Source organism: Pogoniulus pusillus, chromosome 23 (assembly GCF_015220805.1).
Source record: "Pogoniulus pusillus isolate bPogPus1 chromosome 23, bPogPus1.pri, whole genome shotgun sequence".
NCBI classification, from domain to species: Eukaryota; Metazoa; Chordata; class Aves; order Piciformes; family Lybiidae; genus Pogoniulus; species Pogoniulus pusillus.
In genome coordinates this window covers 13,724,474-13,744,291 of record NC_087286.1, presented here as the reverse complement: position 1 = coordinate 13,744,291, position 19,818 = coordinate 13,724,474, and the positions used below count along the sequence as shown (strand labels likewise).

Sequence of the window (19,818 nt, the reverse complement as noted above, 5' to 3'; positions counted from 1 at the left end):
GGCATTACCCTCCTCTTTTACTGTCCCTTTCAGTGAACCAACTAAAACCTTTTCAGGGCATTGTCTTCCCTGCTTGGCAACGTCTCTGCTGATTTCTGGTCTGTCACTCCATGGTGATTTAAGGTCACTTGTTAGGAAACAAACACTTGGCTTCAACTTAAAGCACAACATGAGACTATGACACTGTATTCATAGATGGACATACAAACTCATATTTTCATAGTATATCTGGGTCAGCTCTTAAAATAGTTATGTACTGAAAATGCACAGCCCTTGATCTGTTACCTAAAAAAAAAAACCCTTAAGACAAAAAAAGAACCCTGAGCTCCCCCCCAAAAAAGAAGAGGGAGACACTCCTATATGATAAACTACTAAGAACCTTCAAGCATGAGCTCTTCCCAAAACACAGATAAACAATATCTGACACTCCATCACCTCAATTAATCGGTCTCCAGCTTTCAGCCTCCCATCCTGAATAGCTGCACCTCTTGGAAGGATGTTTTTCACATAAATTGGAGCAGAGCCACCAATTGGGACATCTCTTGAAGTAATGCTAAATCCCAAGCCTTCTGTACCTGCAGCATAAAAAAATACAGAATATTGCTTACTAAAATGTGCATTTGGTACTACAGATTACTTTCATCCAGCAGAACAAGCACACACCTCACTGCTATCATCCATGAAAACATACATGTGACAGAATTACTACTGCATGGGAATGAAAGAGGAAAAAAGGCATGTAGAGGAAGGCTACAGCTGAAGCACTGAGTGCTGGCACAGGTGGCTCAGCAGGCCCTCCTGGTAACTTGCTGTTCTGACAACTTCCAAGTCATTGCCACATTTCCAACTTTCTATTTCAGATGAGCTGAGTGACAAGGAATCAGAACAAAGCATATCTGACATCCTATCACTCTTTCCCCCCTTGTCAATCTGCATCTTGTCAATGATCCCTTCTCTCTCTTTTGCAATTCTTCCAGCAATGTCAGTTGGCCAACACTGCTGGCCATGGGGCTTTGTCAGCTCATTTGTGGACACTGCCAGGTGACAGACAGAACTCGAGCTCAGCGGTCTCATTTCTTCTGCTCCACGGGACCTCAAGCTGTTTTCTGTCAACAGCTCCTCTGCTCCAGGGCTTCACTCCGGCTTCTCATCGAGTTCCACCCCACCTTCTGCTGCACAGGCAGAGAGCAGAGCCAGGTCACTACTTCCAAGGTCCTGCTGTGCATCTACACGACTGACTGCACTTGGCTAACAATAACAGAAACCAAACAGAAACACTGAAGATGACCCAGAGAAACCCAGAGAAGAGGTCCAGTCAACATGGCAAACAAGACTCGCTTGTATTGCAAATGAATTATGCCCACAACTGGTTACCACAGTGCACCTTAGGACCGTACCAGCTCTGGGATTCACAAACCAAGTGAACAAACAGAAGCTTTTCCTCCTATGCAGAAAGCTCATTTGAAATCCTCCCTTTGATGCAATCTGTACAGTGTTATCTACAACCTTTGAAACTCTGCACTGAAACCCGCCCACATCTCTCCCATCGAGTCTGTTCAGGACACTTAACCTAGCATGAAACCAGGCAGTCACTCAGCAGAGAGCATCCCTGACAGAGTGTCAGAATCTACAGCTTCCATTTGAAACATCTCAGAGGTTGTCAAGATACGTTTACAGCTAAAGCTCACTAGCTAGACCCACACATGTCCAACACCTACATCTGATCTAACCTGCTAAGGCAACTCAGCAACTGCAGGCAGCTGCACAGCTCACTTCTTCTAGAGAATCATGGTGGCTAATATGAGCCAAGCTTTGATGCAGCTGTTCCCAGCTATGAGCCCCAGGAAGCTGAACACAACCTATGTGACAGGCTTGTATTAGGTTTGAGAGACAAGGGTTTGGCAGCAGGGAGGGTGTGGGGATGGCTTCTGGGAGAAGCTGCAAGAAGCTTCCCCTGTGTGCAATGTGGACAGTGCCTGTCAGATTCAAGACAGACCTACTGCTGCTCAAAGCCAAGCCCATCAGGAACAGAGGCAGTGCCTCAGGCACAGCTTCTTTTTTTTTTTTTTTTTTTTTTAATGTGAAAGGCTGAATTAATTTCTCTCTCCCTGTCCCCTGTGTTCTTTTGCTAAGTCTACTTTTTTTAACTGAGCATGTTACTACTCACATATGAAAAGAAAGCAGGAGTCTAATATAGTCAACAGTAGCCTACACAGAGATTTCAGAAATCTGCAAAACTACATCTGATTAAAATTTAGAGCCTATTATATTACCAAGATGATAATTATCTTAAGAACTAAAGTGACACATGTCACAGGGCTGAAGGTGACACCACCTTTTAAAATCTTCATCACAGGTATAAGCTCTCACATGCACACGTGTACATGCAGCTTGTTCCTCTAGGCAAACTGTGGTGGGACAACCTCTCATCCTTGCAGCATTCAAGATAGCTGAAAACTTGACATTTCAATTTGAAAGTCTTCATCCACTTTCAGGCTGATATAAAATTTATCAGTGCTATTACACAGAGATGGGGAAAAAATAGATCTTTTAAGATCCATATTTTACTTCAGAGACCTCACCATTTTAATGACGCTCCCAACGTTTTGTAACATGTTGCAGCACGTGAAGATGATCTGTGTAAGTTTTAATCACATCTCAGCTTTTTATTGAATTTATCTTTTCCTTATTCCAAAGATCTGTGTAGAACACTGCTCTTCTGAGTACCAGTTTTGTATGCTAAAATTCCTAAAGTAATATCATATCAGAACATGACTGCACACTTAGGACAGTACTTTGCTATTAATAAGCTTAATCCTCACAGCCTGATTACGATGTCATTACAGATGTCTGGTTCACATACTCCAATTTAAACCCCCAAAGGAAAAAAAAACAGAAGTTGAAATACTCACATTACAAATGCACACAGGATATAAATTTGGACTGTGGCATTTTCTGCTGTCAAATCTCTAGAAAGGCTTTACCAAAGCCAGCAGAACACCACAAATCCACACTGAGCCCAGATATTAGCAGAAGAAAATTTTAATTACTTGTTTCTGTGAAAGGAGGGGTCTCAGCTGAGCTACATTTTGCTATGCTGCCCAGTCCAGCTTTGCAAAAGGCAGCTTTTCCTTCTGCCTTTTCTCCTCCTCGTTTTACCATGCATGCGCTACAGCTGTCCTTGGCCGTTTAACACAGCTTCATTAACTCCTATGCTTACCATATATAAATTAGAAGTTCACAAGACTGGGACATAAATGCATGTAACAGAGCCCCCAAAAAAATAAGACTTCTGTGACTGGATTGATTTAAAGATTACTTTTCTTTCTGTACACAAAATTGATTTAGTTATCTCTGGTCCCTGCCTTTCAATTCTCCTGTTGATAGAAATGCATACAAAATCTCAGTATTTTCCTCCTGCTAAATTGTTCTCATTTCTTAAGGTGCAATACTGCATTATAATCACAGAATGGCTTAGGTTGGAAGTGATCTCAGAGATCATCTACTCCAACCTCTCTACCCTTGGCAGGGACACCTCTTACCTAGACTCAGCTGCTCAAGGACTCATGCAATCTGACCTTGAGTACTTCCCAGAGAGGAAGCATCCACAGCCTCTCTGGCTAGCCCATTCCAGAGTCTCATCACCCTCACACTGAGGAACTTCTTCCTAAGATCTAGTTTAACTCTGCTCTCCCTCAGATGCAAATCATTCCACCTTCTTCTATTGCTTAGACACCCTTAGGAGAAGTCCCTCTGCAGCCTTCCTGTAGGACCCCTTCAGGCATCTCTAAGGTGCCCCCAGAGTCTTTTCTTCTCCATGCTGAACAACCCCAGCCTATCCTCATAGCAGAGGTGTTCCAGACCTTGGATCATCTTTGTGACCCTCCTCTTGTGGCTCTACTTTTGAAATTAATTTCTCAAGGTCACTTAAGTGGCTTGGGAATCTACATGTTCCATTTCAAAAGTGACAAAGATTCCTACTGCATCTGAACAGGAGTTCTAGAGTAAGTCTAAGAGAACATATCACTTCAAAAGAGAGCTGAAATAAATATTTAGCATGTCAGTTCAAAGTCTGGCTCAAGAAGCTGTGGGAAATCAGGAGAGTATGATGAAAAATGCATGTAAATCTATACACTTCAGCTATGTGATGCAAGATATTTTCTAGTCAGGTTCAGTCTTGTAAACCAAGATAAGGCCATTTTAAACTAGCATGCTGCTGAGCTCGTCATGCCATCTTATTTGACTCTCCAACGACTTACTGCAGAAAGGAAGCTGTGGGATGTGGCAGGGCTGAGTGCCACCAAACCACAACTTGGTACTCATGGAGCTCGCAGCAGTTTAAGCTCGGCTCTGTGTGTAAGACAGGGTGCTATTAACCACAGAAGGGCCAGCAAGTCAAGCAGGAATCCAACAAGGAACTGTGAAGAGCAAGGACTCTTGTTACCCTGCTCACAGCTAAGGGTAGTTATTAAACACTGCAACAGGCTCCCCAGGGAGGTGGCTGAATCGTCACCACTGGAGATGTTTAAAGGACTCAGAGATGTGGTGCTGAGGGCTGTGGTTTAGCATGAGACTTGGCAGAGTTAGAGAATGGTTAGACTGGGAGATCTTAAATACCTTTTCCAACTAAATACATCTATGATTCTAATTTAACTATTTTTCTCTGGTGCAGTGCAGAAAGGTGCCTCCTTTCCACGATGGACCTGTTGATTCCTACATATTTCCTGATGTAAGGTATGCCATAGTTGTGTCACTCATTCCTTTCTCTTGAAGCTATACTCTTTGTAGGAGGAAATATTCCTCGGGCCAACAAGGAAGAAATGACAGCAGTTCCATGGCTGGTTCTTAATTTGCTCTCTGTAAGCAAGAAGATACGACTGAAGTCCTGATCAAAACCAGTAAAATGGGACCAAGTTACAAACTTCAGTTTTGACATTTTATCCCAAGGATTATATATTTAATTTAGCTAGGCAAATGTAAAGTTAAAGACAGAAATGACTTAAGGATAACCAAATAAAATTCAGCTAATTTAAAGACAAAGTACTTTAGGTTTGTCCTAGTACAGAGGTGCCAAAACTGGTATACATGAAATCTGAGTAATCCAATGTCCAGCTGAAAAAAATGTCTTTTGAACACTCCATCAAGTATCATTCTAAATGCTGCAAGTTGCTCATTACTCAAAGCCCAAGCCTTACAATCATTTCTTATATCAATGGGTTTTTATTACTTACAAGTGTTGGATTAATTCTTTCTCAGTTGCATGGGTTCTGGAATTGTCCTGGTGTATAGGAGGTCAAATTTTTTCCTACTGTATCAGTGGTTTTACTTTTTCTACATGTTAGATACTCAGAACTGTGCTATTTATACTTACTTAAATATATATATGTATATAAATATAAAATCTAAGCATAGTCTCACTGTCAATCTCTTGCTCTATCTTAATTTGTGTGAGCTATTAATCTACACTGTTATACAACTTTAACAGCATTAGAATATCAGCAATAACCCCTACATCTATATGCTAAAAGTTCAGGCCCTGACCTTTAAAGAAAGATAAACAGATATCCATTTTCATTTAGAAAAGCCAACAAACATTCAGCATTGACTGAAACATATGACTGACCTTCTCTTCTGACTTTATTAAACAGCTAAATCCTATGAAAGTTCAGGTTATTTTAAAATATCAAAACAGCAATAAATATTAAGAAATTGTAATTACAGAAGCAGGTACTAGAAGGTTATCTTAGCGTGTCATCTTCTATAAGAGAGCTCATGCAATATACAGACACATAGCTGGCATACAGAAAGAAGCTCTGTCTGTATTGAGAGTCAATTCTCATATAACACAACAGGTTAAATCAAAAGTGAGTTCCAAGGTGAAGCCTTACATGCTTGCATGCCTTAATGCACCCCATGAGGAGTTTTTAATCTAATGCTGGTAATTGGTAGAATAGCTGCTGTCTGCTAGCTACAAAGAAAGCACATTTTTAAACTATCTATAAAGCCTGTATTATTACAACATCCTTCATTAAAAATAATCAAAGGCAATCAACATCCTTATTGCACTCATATTTATAACAAACTACTGGGGAATCCTTAAGTGTTTTGCTTCCTTTTTTACTCCACATGTGTGTTCTCAGAGTGATGGCATGAAAGCCAAAAGGAGAGAGCATCTCTCTTTCCACAGTGGATATTAACAAATTAAAGACAGCAGTGAGAAAAAGGTGTCCTTTCTTATGCAATTTTTTTAGGCATCATGCATAAAATCCAGTATACTGAACAGTTTCTATCTGCCTGCACCCTGAGCTTGGTGCCATTTCTCCATCAGCAGAATTCTCAGATAAGCAAACCCTTAGGAACAAATATCCCCTCTAAACTTCTGAAATCTCTTCCAGCTATGGATTTCAAGGCTTTTACTAGAGTAAGAGCTACCAAAGTTCTCTGCTGTGAACTAGAACTTAAAATATCTCCCAGATAACTTCCCATCAACACGCAGCACACATCCTCACTCCAAAATCATCTAATACATTGGTGCCAGCAATGCTAAACTACATTTCAGAAGTGGGAAGACTATCTATGTAACAGAATCCAGTGCAATGTGGCCACAACCTAACCCTGCATCAAAGGATCCACAGCACATGAAAATTATCTTTTTGCATCTTATGAGCAGGTATAATGCCATGCTTGTTTAGTGGAAAAAAAAATTGTTGGTGCTTTTAAATTACATGAGATGCATACTGCAACTCTGGCTAGGGATTGTTTTATGTAATGTCCACAGATATAATATATATATGTGTATAAAAGTACTGTGGTGACTGAGAATACTGAGAATATCTGTAAGCATGGTGATCCCTTAGTCAATAATGTGAAGTTTTTCCAAGCTGGCTGATCTGAGCTGATGGCCTAAAAAAATTTCATGAAGGAGCATCAACAACAGAAGCAAACTGTCAGCTCAACCTTATGTCATCCAAGTTTGTAGAGCTTAAAATTCAGTAACCAGAAAGAAGCAATCTGGTGGTTCATGTGAAGTTCACAGAAAGAAAAGGATAATGATGATGTGACAAGTAGCCTGGCGCCTGCAAAAAAATATAAATCTCCACCATTCAGTGCACTGCCTTTGGTAGCTTTCAATAAGATTAATTAACAGAAATTATTAACACTAAGCACATACAATGTCCTCAGGGGAACACACTCTGAGTTTGTCACATGGGTAAACTTTTTGCTGTGTAATGTAGGATATTCTCGCTGCTAGAGACCAAATTACATCTAACCTTAAACATGCTGATTTTAATGCCATAAACCTTGCAGTATATATAATCCTTTTAAAAAAAGAATGATTTCCCAAGAGCTAAGCAACATTTGTATCTCACTGTCATTTTATTATACTTCAAACTATCTTAAAAGCATCTAGATAGTAAATTACCAAATGTTCTCACTTTGGGCATTTAACACCTCATAAAAGTTCCAGAGATGCTCCAATGCAGCTCCATGGGCACATACAAGGCAGATGCACCACTTTCTTCTCTGCCCTTGAGGGATTCTCACTGCCATTTGAATTACATTAGCATAAGGACCAAGACAGGGAATCCCCCATTACATGACACCTATTTAAACAGACTTCCACATCCCCATGGAATAAAGAAAAACTTTATCTGGAAATTAGAAAGTCCAATTTACCAAGCAGATCCAACACAGTCTTGAAATCTAACAGCCAAACCCCAGTTACTCAATCTGAGAAGTCTTGATAGCTGTCAAGCACAGACCATGGACTACTTGAGTTGATTTATTTATATTGAAGCACTCACCACTCCCCAGGTCTTGGTGACAGAATTTGTAGCACTTGCTATACTTCTCTATTAGTTGAGAGACAGAAATCAACATTAAACCACTCTTTGGAAGAGCCTTTTGCAAACACTCTTCACACATCGAATGCATGGCTGGACCCCTGGGGGTGCTGCCAGGGCCAACTCAGCCCCTTGGCTTCACAAGCCAAGCCATTACATCTGGCAGGCTGTCCTGTCCTGCCCCATACAATGGCACTGGGCACACATCCATACTGTATGCATGCACACTTCATGCCCTAGGAGGAGCACACTAGTGTCTTACCTTTTCTCAGCTGTATACTGAGCCTCTTCCCTATCTTTTTGGTGTTATATCCACTGTTTGCAGTGGAAGTCAGAACTTTCTGAGGTGATGGTGCCAGGCCTGAGGGTGGTTTCCCTGCCGAATTCACACTATGAGGTAGCTGCGAGTAGGAGTCTGTCTGATCGGACTGGTTACCCGTTCGAGACATTCTCTGTAACGTGTGAAGTCCAGAATTGTTCATGCTTTTGCTGTCAGCATAGTGGGCGTCAGGGCTGAACCTGCTGTTGTAGTAGGTGTTCTTCTCGCCTTGGGACAACTGCTCATACTGCTCTTTATTTGCCGCGGGGACCACATGGAACCAAATGAATGACGTACGCATGGCTTGGCGGAACATATGCTGTGCTCTAGGTATCAAAAGGAACAGAACATCAGCAAATTAGGACTGCCAGGCTACAAGACATTGTCAGCATAATTACTAATGCTAATTAAGTAACGCAAGCTGACAGACGCGTTGCACTCAAGCATAAACCATGAAACCCTAATCTGTTCGATAGTCTTCTCGGTCTGCTTTTTGCTAAGGTTTATTGCCATAAGGCAACACGGTGGTTAAATATGGTTAACAATGACGGTACCAAATATGGGGTTCAGGAATGCCAAAATTTGAAGCACAGCCTTGAAACGCAGACAGTTCTAAGGCAGGACTGCAGTATCCTTTGCGTTTTTGGACCTTGATAATTGTGACCACAGTGACAACAATCAGAAGAATAAATGTCACACTTTATCTGAAGAATAGGTGCTTCTGTGATATGCTGAGACTGCCTGCAGGCTTGCAGAAGTTTCCTTTGCACTTTACTTTCTTTTAAGTTAGTAGTCTTTCAGAATACAGCATTAGGAAAGGGGGAAAATGCTCAGTCCTGCAGAGAGACACTGTGCTCTAGGTCATGATCTAAAGTACACAAAGCCCACAAGTCTCTGCACTGACTTAAACTGATTCAGAATCAAGAACAAGCAGAGATGAGCTGCTTTTAACTACATGGTACAGTCGTCTTCCAGTCCAGGTTAGTGTCAAGGAAGTAAAAACCACGTTTCAAATGTATAATAAGTATGGGATGATCAAGGAAATTATTTTTATTTTGGTCCTCAAAATGTCAGAGTTTTCAGAACAACATTATCAGCTTGGAATCACTCGTTTTCTATAAACGTCTTTCCTGCTTTCAATGATTTGTGTGAGAGATAGAACCTGACTTCACTTTAAAAAGTCTTTCTGATTCACTGTTTCAGGATTCTGCCAACTTGAGGTGGTGACTGCAGCTATTTCTGATCTCTCAAACCTCCCCAGAAATGGTCTGCACACCTTTAATTTTCACACCTATAAATGCACAAATATTTCAAAAGGACTAAAACTGAAGTTTCCATGGTGTCCATTTGCACTGAACGTGATGCACTGCAAGTGTAAGAGCAGAAGTCATATGGGAATGTCAGAATTAACCAATGCAAGAAGAAAAAATCCATAAGGTGCAACAACAACCAGGCAAGAAGTACGGATGCTCTAATGAAAATAATTAATTTTTTTGCTTGTTTGACTAATTAAAAACATTAATGTCCTTTGGTGCACCTTTTTCCTAATTAAAAAGGCAAGCTTAGAGAACTTTTCCTTATTTTCCTCAAGTTCCTGCAAGGTGCAGCGTTAAATAATGCAATACACGGTGTGGTAAGTGCACTTACTGTTCAAATCTCCTATTCCGAAGGTCTCCATCGTTAATCCTGATAATACAATCATTCTCACGAAAAAGGTTTTCTTGTTCAGCTTTTCCACCCTTCTCCAATCTCTTTACCAGCAGCCCCAGGGTTCTGGAACATTAAGATTACAAATTATTACTGTTTGAACAATTTGCAGCATTGAAAATTCTATTGATTTAATATTTTATCATAATCACTACAGAAACTAAGTTTTAAACCTCCTTTACCTTGAAATAAGATACCACAGTTTCAAATAATTTCTAAGCATTACCTGAATTATTATCCCTTAGCCATGAAACAAAAATGCCTGGGTGAGTCAAGCATGTCATATAGAAGTAAGAACCAAGAGGCAGCGCGACAACAGCACGCCCGTTCTTGAAAAAGCCCTCGACTTCTGAGCAGTAAAAGCTCCAAGCACCACACCTCTGAGAGCTGTCAGCTTTTCTGCTCCTTGACTGAAGCTGAACAGGTTCAACTTTTAACTTCTGAATTAGCAGCTATCACTATCTGCTTCTGTGCAAGTGAAACGTGAGGTCACCACACGTGGTAAGCAGCCTGCAACAAAGGCGTTGGCAGAAGATTCAGGAGCTTCATATGAACCAAATGGGTTTATTTTTAAACCTTAAACTGTTTTCACTGAACAGGATAGAGGAAAACACAAGCTTTAATGCCATTTTTAATTCAGCATATTATTGGATCAATAATGAAAGAAGACAACTAGAATTTGATTGTACAATGAGTTGGTCACCTCTCTCTACTGATTTCCCACAGCGTCACCTTAAGGACATTCTCAGAGAGAAAAGATTAACAAGTGCCTAACCTGAAACTATGAAATGTTCCTGAAGAGTGGATCTCTGAGGTACGGGCAGGACAGTGTGGAAAGTCAATCATACTTCTATACCTGCACTCTAGGTTTGAAGGAGGATTCAGTCTTTGAGACTAGTCTTGCATCAACACTGCACGTGATTTGGTTTTGTTTGTTTTTTAAGAAGATCAGTTTTACATTGAAATCCCACAGGAGGTACCTGTGGGTCAAATTCTCATCACCCAAGTGAAGAGCATCACTTTTTCAAGATTCATTTCAAGGCAATGGCTGCAAGACCACCTAGGTCCTGTAACACACAACTTCCACCAATCACAGCACTGCAGCTCACACATGCCTCAAAGTAAATGAGCAGTCAGTGATGCTTCTCATGGGCTCAAAAGCAATACTTGCACCTGAGCAATTCATTAAATGGGTCAGAAAAGCAAATTTAACTTGAACTTATTTCTTCCACTTTAAATTCCTCATTTACAAATTTATCAGCATATGCAAATAAGACATTTACTTTACAGAACAGTCATACGCTTGCTCCTACAAGGCAGATGAAGGAGTAAGGGAAATGATCCTAGTAGTATTTCCATTTTGGAACCACCTAGAGACATTGAGATATGATGTTGAAAGAATCTATACATGTAAACAGACTGTCAGGAGAAAAACAACAGAAAGCATTTTGACAACACAAATCATCAAAGGAATTTGAGTCAGACATTAACATTTAAGTGTTACTACTCTGTTTCCAACTGATACAGAGTGCTCAACAAACACCTGACTTACTGCACCTATAACCTGTCCAGGACCTGTCAGGGCCCATCAAAAGTAAATCTTCTCTAGTCTCATTTGGTTCCAGATGGACCAGTTGGATGCAGTCATTGATGCTAACTGTGACTGGGCTCAACTTGAGCTCAGCTGCTGCAGTCAACAACCTGTCTCTTTGCAGTAACACGGATGAGCACAGGGACCGGAAAGATTCCATAAAGCTAACAAATCATTTCTCTAGAACACAGACATTTCAGGAAAAAAAAAAAAAAACACAGCCAATATAGTGTGCATCTGGTCCTATCCATCCCCACCCTGAGCTGGTTTGTGTTTGCAAAGTCGCAACTTTCAGAGATTCCTTTCGACAACCCAGCACCTCCCATTAACATTTAAAAAAGCAGATCTATTTTTTCCACGCTTCCCAAAGCAAAAATAATTCTTCTATGGGATATTTTTCTAATCACTAAGGTGGTGAAGCACTTTTTATTACCTAGATATTTTAGGTGGCTTTCTGTTTGCCTTTCTCACAATCCTCCAGTAATTGGCATGAGAAGAAAGAAAAGTCCTAGAGTTTCACAAGAGTCACACACCAATGTTAAGAGACCACACTGTGCTCCCTTGATTGTACTAAAATGTGCTGATAACTGTGAAGGCAAGTGCTGACAGAAAGGAAGGCAAAATGAATTTTAAAAGTATTGATTCATTCTGTTGCACTTTTTACTCATTAAAATAAACTCTGAACATAGTCTCAGATTTGTCAAACTGATCATTCTTTAAAAAAAAAAACCACAGGTAATTTGCTGTTCACCAAATGCACTGAAGAGTTAGGAAAGATCATAATAACAAGGAATTACATTACATCTATTACACTGGTTTGTGTCACTATTGGAATTTAGATACATATGAAACTGATGGGTAGAAAACAAGTTTGTGACTTTTTCACATGCGAGTTGTTGCATTTCTCCTTGGAGACAATGTCTTTGAGACCCAAAATGTAGCTCCTGAAGTGGATATCTCTAAACAAGAAAGAGATAAACAGGCAAATATAAACTTGGGAATGCTACATTTAAGGGAAAACCACTGACATATCTGAGGAGGAGAGGAAAGAATTTGGTCTACTCCTCCTTTTCTTTCATTTCACGCCCAACAGCATTTTTGATGCAGGTGTGTTCCTCTGTAATGCCCAAAGACAATTGGGAATTTGGATGTGCATGAAACGCTTGCACAAGGGCATACAGTGCAACAGGTCTGCTGTTGACAGTCAAACACAAAATATCAAGATAGCTATGTTAAATATCAACCCACACTCCACTCAAAGCACAACACTAACTTAATGCTGTGATGATACACTACAGAAAATCGTTATTTCATCCCACTGCCTCCATGATTAGAAAGTAACTGGGTTTTGCATAGCACTTTGTTGAAACTTCACTTTCTGCTGTTCCACATTCTGAAGTCATATTCAACTCTCAGTGTAAGAGGAACCTTCATGCATCGTTTGTCACTTGTTAAACTTACTTTACCTAATCTAGTAAAAATATTACTAATCCTAACCAGTGGCAAAATAACATAACACACAAATAAACTACCAGTCAAACTTGCAAATAATCTCATTAAACAAAGGCTACAAGCTCTGTTAATGCAAGATTGCTCATCTCAGACACAACATATGGTGCTCGTGAGGATTCTGCTTTTAACAAATGTTAGAGCTAGGTTAACCAAGGCAGACAAAGCTAAAATCACTGGGAACAGAGTCAAGGCTGGATGAAAAGCCTGAAACCAGGATCCACAAGGTGCCCTTTTATTCAACTTTTAATACAAACACATGGGGCAAAAGCTCCTTTTAGACAGTTCCACTGAAATTTTTCTTCGGTGTGGTTCTGCACAGCAGAGTTAACTCTCCTAGAACATGAAGAAACCAGACGTTCCCAAAAAGATTTAATAACAAAAGTTAGCAATTCCCTAGAATATTTCTTCACCATACTATGGTGAGATGCAAGAACTGGTTCTCCAAAAAATGGCTTTATGGGAGCCCATGGTTGTTGCTGCAGTAACTAGAGATCAAAAGAGTAGACCTGATACTGCAAATATGCAATAACCTAATAACTAATTGAATTTTTGAACCCTGACGTATGCCAGCACCATTTATCTGGGTAAGTTGAGGTGTAGCTCTGCTGCAGTTCCAGTATCACATTTCCCACATTAGGTGAAGACAAATTTTGAAAGCCTGCGAACTAAGCCAGAATAAAACACAAAAGTCAGTATGTAAGAGTGTGTTTAAACACAACCCTGTAGCATGAAAACAAAATGGGTGCATTTGAATTTGCTTAATCTTGTCCAGATAAAGTTAGTCACCACACTTGCCAACAAATTCTTCCATCATAAATGACTTTCAGCTACCTCCTTCAAGAATGAGATCAAATATTGTGTGAACCTCAGCAAAACACTCCACAAGTCTACAATCCCATTGAAACAACAATTAGAACTGGAAATGTGGCACCTGCACTATTTTAGGATAACATTAGCTGACACAGGGACCGAAGGGAAACTATTAAATCAAAGAGCTCAGTCTTTGTATTTGTTTTAAATAGTTAACTGGGAATGCAAACAGCTTAGATTATATTAGCATTTGCACCACTGTATTTCCACAAGGTTCATTACTCTAATTATACAATTAAAATAAACTGGGCTACATGTGTTAAGACTCCAGTTCTCAGTGCAAATTACAACCAATGATAAAACTGGAAACATGCAGCGAATGCTTTATTGACATCTGAATTGCCTGAGTTAGTCAGAGCAGCTCTTTGAAACTGTGAGTTCCCCACATGCCATCCAGCTGCATGGAAATGATAATCATCTGTCTTAATAAAAACTGACAGTGTAGATACTATGGAAGTAATACAAATATTACATTGAGCATCTAGAAGCGGATTGGGCCATCGCTGCCCCTTGTACGCACACACTGAAGTTATTTACCTATTACCTACAAGCTAACTGTAATATAATCAAATCAGACAGAACAGAAAATAGTCAATTTGGATGTTTGTTTAAAATCACTAACATGAAAAGGCAAAAACTAGATTAAAGGGCAAAAATAAGGATTGATTGAAAAAGTGATGTGCATGGTTCCATGCAGTGAAAGATCTCTGAGAGGTTCTCCGGGAATATAAACAGAGTAGCTGTTTCCTGTGATGCAGAGGTTAGAGTAGGGAAATCAGCTTGTTTGTTCAAGTTAATTCTCCTGCCTGATCAGTGCTAAATTGGACATAAACTCCTTTGCACAACGTTGACGTCATGGCACTACTGTAGAAGCATAAAAATAACTTTATCAGCTTTGACACCTGAAGTCTGGAGCCAATTTCCAATCTCTGCTAACTACTGCTCAGCATTTTGGCTTGAATAATACTTCAAATTAAGTTTACAGAACTTTTAAAAGGCTGAGATCAGACAAAGAAAGCCTCCAACTCAGCTAAAAGGGCGAGGGAATGGCACACTCATACCACAGCCGATATTTTCCCAGTGCATAGGTTTCTAAAAGACTGTGGCCACCACTGTGACTTAAAAGTCTGGAAATGCAGGAGTGCAATAGAGATGTAGGCAACACATGGCTCCTAGATGATCAAACAAGAAAAGTGTGGCCAGTAGGTTTAGGAAGGATCTCCTCCCCCTCTCCTGAGATCGCATGTGGAATACTGTGTCCAGTTTTTGCCTTCCCAATTTGAGAGACAGGGATCTACTGAAGTCAGTCCAATGGAGAGCTATGAGGATGATGAAGGGAGAGAAGCATCTCTCCTCAAGAAAGACTGAGAGCCCTGGAGCTGTTCAGTCTGGAGAAGAGAATGCTGAGAGAGGACCTTACCAATGTCCATAAATATCTCAGGGGTGGCTGTCAAGATGAAGGTGCCAGGCTCTTTTCGGTGGTCCCAATGATAGGACAATGAACAGTGGGTACAAGCTGGAACACAAGTGGTTCTACCTCAACATGAGGAGCCCTGGAACAAGCTTACCCAGAGAGGTTGTGGAATCTCCTTCTCTAGAGACTTTCAAAACCTGTCTGAATGTGTTCTGGTGTGATCTGTCCAGGGTGATCATTCTTTGGCAGAGTGGTTGAACTTGATAATCTCTCAAGGTCACTTCCAACCCCTACCATTCTGTGCTCACTAGGCAGTAGTAAGGATATTCAGTATGGAGAATGGCTATTACATATGACTTCCATTTCCTTTGTATCCTGACTACAACTTCTACAATGAAGCATGAAATGACTACACCATAAACTCCAGAAAATTAAAGGCACATCCACTAAAAGCAGCAAGAACAGAAGAACTACAGAACAGAAAAATGTAGAAACACTGTTTTGGTCTGAGGATTGTGTACACAACACCACCTACCTTCATTTAAGGGGGTTGATATTTTTCATAAGGCAATTAAACTCAGACTCTTATTTTGCTTATTGAGACTTCCCTGATATTTTTAAGTCGTAACATAAAAACACAGATTAAATAATTTTTAGCTGCCAGGTTTTAACTGTGTGGTTTATCATGATTTGTGTGGCATGCCTCAGTAGAAAGAGCATCTGGCAGAGCCCTACGTACTGTTCTGCATGAAAGTTACATTTGATACTTACTAATGGATGTCCTTTATGGGACTTTCAGAAGAAAATCCAAATTCTTTCCTGTCTTGTTTTACTAAATAGCAGTCTTGGGACTATGGGAATAAAACCTCCATATCATTATTCAAAGGTATTTCAGATGTTATCTCATATATTCCTAATGTTCCCTGAATCTCCTTCTACAGACAGACATGGCAGGATTTTGGAAGACCAACTAGGGTACAGAACTTGAGAAGCTTTCAAAAGCTCTCAAAAGCAGCAGAGGCCACATAACAGTAAATTATGATATAATTACTACTAAGCTTGCAGAGGGAAACTCAATGCAGCTTCATTTATGCATCAACACAACATCCACCATCAGGGCAGGACTGTCCAAAAGCTGTTCTCCAGGCACTGAGTGCTTGCTCTCCTCTCTGAACACGTAATAAGGAAGGAAGGATTGGTGCTAAAGGCAGTTTTGCACAGATTTAGAATTTTCTTTTCTTTTATGCTTTCCTCTCATTCCTTTCCTCTTTGGTCTGTTATTACCTGAACACTTTCCTGTTCACTTCCTACTCTGCCCTTCTTTCTGCTTTCATTTTTTGTGCCTCCTATTCTGCTTAGCACTGCATCTCTGGCACAGTGAAAACATGCAGGCAGGTTTTGCGAACAAATCTTTTATCTTGAAATACTTCAAACCATAAGGTGATGCATAGGCATAGCCCAGCTCCCTTTTTTGATAGGTATCCAAAACACATGATCAAGAAAGCCAACAAAGGTCTGATAAAGCTCTAGAGGTAAAAGGAGGACAGTAGGGAAATAGATACATAGACAAAAAGTGTAATAATCACATATTGATTGCTATTGTATCAACATTGTATTGATCCTGGTTTTTTTTTTTTCTCCAGAAAATAACAGGGGCTTTGGGGTTTTTTGCATTTAAAAGTCTATGTTACTAGAAAGAACTAGTAACATCTATACAGAGGAGGCAGAGATCTTTGCAGATTTTGCTCAAGATCGAAAACCAATCCTGAAGAGAGGTTCTTACACCAAATCAAAATCCCTGGGCATCCTTCAAAGCATTTACTGAGTCCTGGGTTTGGGTATTAAGGTTTCTACTGAGCAGATCCCTGACTCAAGGAAGTCAGTTCCCTGTGGCACAGAGCACTGTGCTTTGCAGTCAGGGGAACAAAGAGCCACCATGTGCAAGAGTGAGAAGTAGGCATAAGATTCATGCCAAGCATCTGACTCTCGCAAAAGAGGAACCAAATGTATCTTATCTGCTCAAAAGAGCTGGCAGACCAGGAGGGGAAAACAAACAGTACCTAACCAGAAAGAAACTAAACCTCCCGCCACAAAGTGCTCCAAAACTGGAGTTAGGTACATGCCTTTCCCTGCCCACATTACAGGCACTAGGAGAAAATATCTTTGTTCTCACTGAAAGCAGGCAGAGGTGTGGGCACAAGTGATGGTGAAGCAGCAGTACAATACAGGTGCTCACAATCCAATGAACTCTACTCCCGCTACAACACAGAGAGCATGGGAGAGATGTTTTGGAAATATCCAAGGTTCTCACCAATTCTTCTCCACAGTTAAAGAAATAGATTCAAGTATCCCGTCCAGCAGATTATTTGAGGAGGGGAGAGGTGTTCAAAACAACTCAGCCATCAATAGCATTTTTCAATGAGGTGAGTTTTAGTATAATGAATAAAGTGCAGATAAACTTTAATAGAAAAAAAAAAGTTTCCCTCGTCCTAGGATTTCTACTACATCCTGATTCTAAACATCTACATCTAAAATTGGTTTTCCTGTAAAAAAACTTTTATCATAAAATCTCAAACTCAGGACAGGAAAAGAGTAAACCAAATCCTTCATAGTTCCTGCCACAGCATCTTTAAAAAAATGAGGTATTTTATTTCATGTTTATGGCTTGTTCATTTTACATGCTTTCATTATCTATAAACAGTTGAAGTTTCTCCTCAGACTTGACAACTAAATTAACTTCCTGGAAGTGAATTTTACTTGAGTTAAAAATTCTTATTCAAAATGTCAAAATATACATTTCTAACATCAATCTTATCAAGCAAGTACTTAGTAGAGAATCAGTATTCTTAAACTGGTCTCTCCTTGGCCTTCACACTGTCTAAATCCCAGATAACTGTGAGAACATTTCAACAATTTCCAACTTTAAGGGATTTACTTCTGAATTTATGTTGGAAGCATCTTTCCATCCCCACACTGAACTCAGTAAATTTCAGATTATGAAGAGAAGAATGTATCATATCATGGTAGATTTCTTCTTAATGCTTGTAGTCTTCAGGAAAAGCAGCCTTAATTTTTTTTTTTATTCCCTTTTGTCCTACCACATGTCAAATGGCTATCAATGCATTTGGTTTAAAGAAACAACTGTATATAAACCTCTTATATTGTGTTTTGAATCCTGTGGAGGTGTTTGCTATAGAAAGAAATGTAGCGTTTCTGAAAAGAGGATATTAATACTTGAGATGCACATAGATAAGAACAGCAAGTTTGGTTTGCTCTTAATTACTGAACTGAAATTGCTGCTGGGTCAACAGACATGTGAGAACATAACACTCCGTGTGTAATCAAAGATTGCTTTCTAAAATGTGTATTAGTTTCCCTTCTCCTTCAGGAGGAAAAGGACAGAGTATACTTAGAATATGCACCCCCAAAATAAAACCTGCATATATTCCTCAATAACATATTTTAAAGTTCCAGACCCACTGCTAATTACCACAAGAATTCTTGCTTCTGAGACACTGTCAATGACCCTAAATGCTAAAACTCTTCTTTAGCAACCTAAGTGTTACATATAGAGACTCATGGAATGCATCAGGTTGGAAGGGACCCTTGAAGGTCATCTCGTCCAATCCCTCTGCAGGGAGCAGGGAGATCTTTAACTAGATCAGGTTGCTCAGGGCCCCACCAAAGTCTGTCTGCCCTGCAAACTATACTAAGACAATGCTGAATGTCTTCAAGGATGGGATCTCCACTGCCCCTATAGGCAACCTGCTGTAGCATTTCACTACCCTCACTGTGAAGAACTTCCCCTTGACATCCACCCTAAATCTGCCCTGCTCTAATTTCAAACCCTTGTCCAATGTCCTATCACTACAGGCCTTTGTAAATAGTCCCTCCCCAGTCTTCCAGTACATTCCATTTCAGAATGTTGCTGAAATGCTGCTGTAAGGTTTCTCCAGATCCTTCTCTTCTCCAAGCTGAATAATCCTTCACATTGTATTTTTAAATGTAAAAGATTTTGGACACTTTTTTTTCCTAACAACCCAACTGCAGGAGCTCCAGCCTGTCATATAATAAAACAGGTTCACCTTCCCCCAAACCACAATGCTTCAACTGGTTTGCTATTTCACTGTAACCTCAACAGATGGGACCATGCTAAATGTCAAAAGCATGATGATTGTTTTCCACTCTTCCCAAGCACAGGCATAGGATGTCTCTGGTTTGGACTCCTGCTGTTAGTTGGGAACTTTTTTGGCTCTAAACAGTCAGCAAGGAAATGCTGCATAAATATCTACCTGAATTAAAGCAGCTGATTAGAAGTTTTAAGAGTCAAAACGGAAATGTCTTTATACTCCAACTTCCCAGGGGATTACAACAGAACCCTGCAGCTGTAACTCCTTTTCACAGAATCACAGAATTCACTAGATTGGAAAAGACCTCTAAGACCATTGAGTTCAACCTATCACCTAACCCTTCTAATTAACTAAACCATGGCACTCAGTGCGTCTTCCAGTCTCCTTTTAAACACCTCCAGGGATGATGACTGCACCACCTCCCCAGGCAG

The 19,818-nt window shown here is 40.1% G+C and overlaps 1 protein-coding gene across 17 annotated transcripts in view; it reads right to left on the bottom strand.

Moving 5' to 3' along the window:
* The window catches only part of PARD3 (par-3 family cell polarity regulator), a 456,724-nt gene that overhangs the window by 227,090 nt on the left and 209,816 nt on the right, over positions 1-19,818 (bottom strand). For all 17 annotated transcript variants that reach the window (XM_064162604.1, XM_064162595.1, XM_064162587.1 and 14 more), the window contains 3 exons: positions 9,811-9,936; positions 8,107-8,489; positions 436-575 (listed from right to left, as the gene is read on the bottom strand). In XM_064162604.1, coding sequence (XP_064018674.1) covers positions 436-575; positions 8,107-8,489; positions 9,811-9,936 — 649 coding nt within the window. The remainder of the gene's footprint in view (positions 1-435; positions 576-8,106; positions 8,490-9,810; positions 9,937-19,818) is intronic.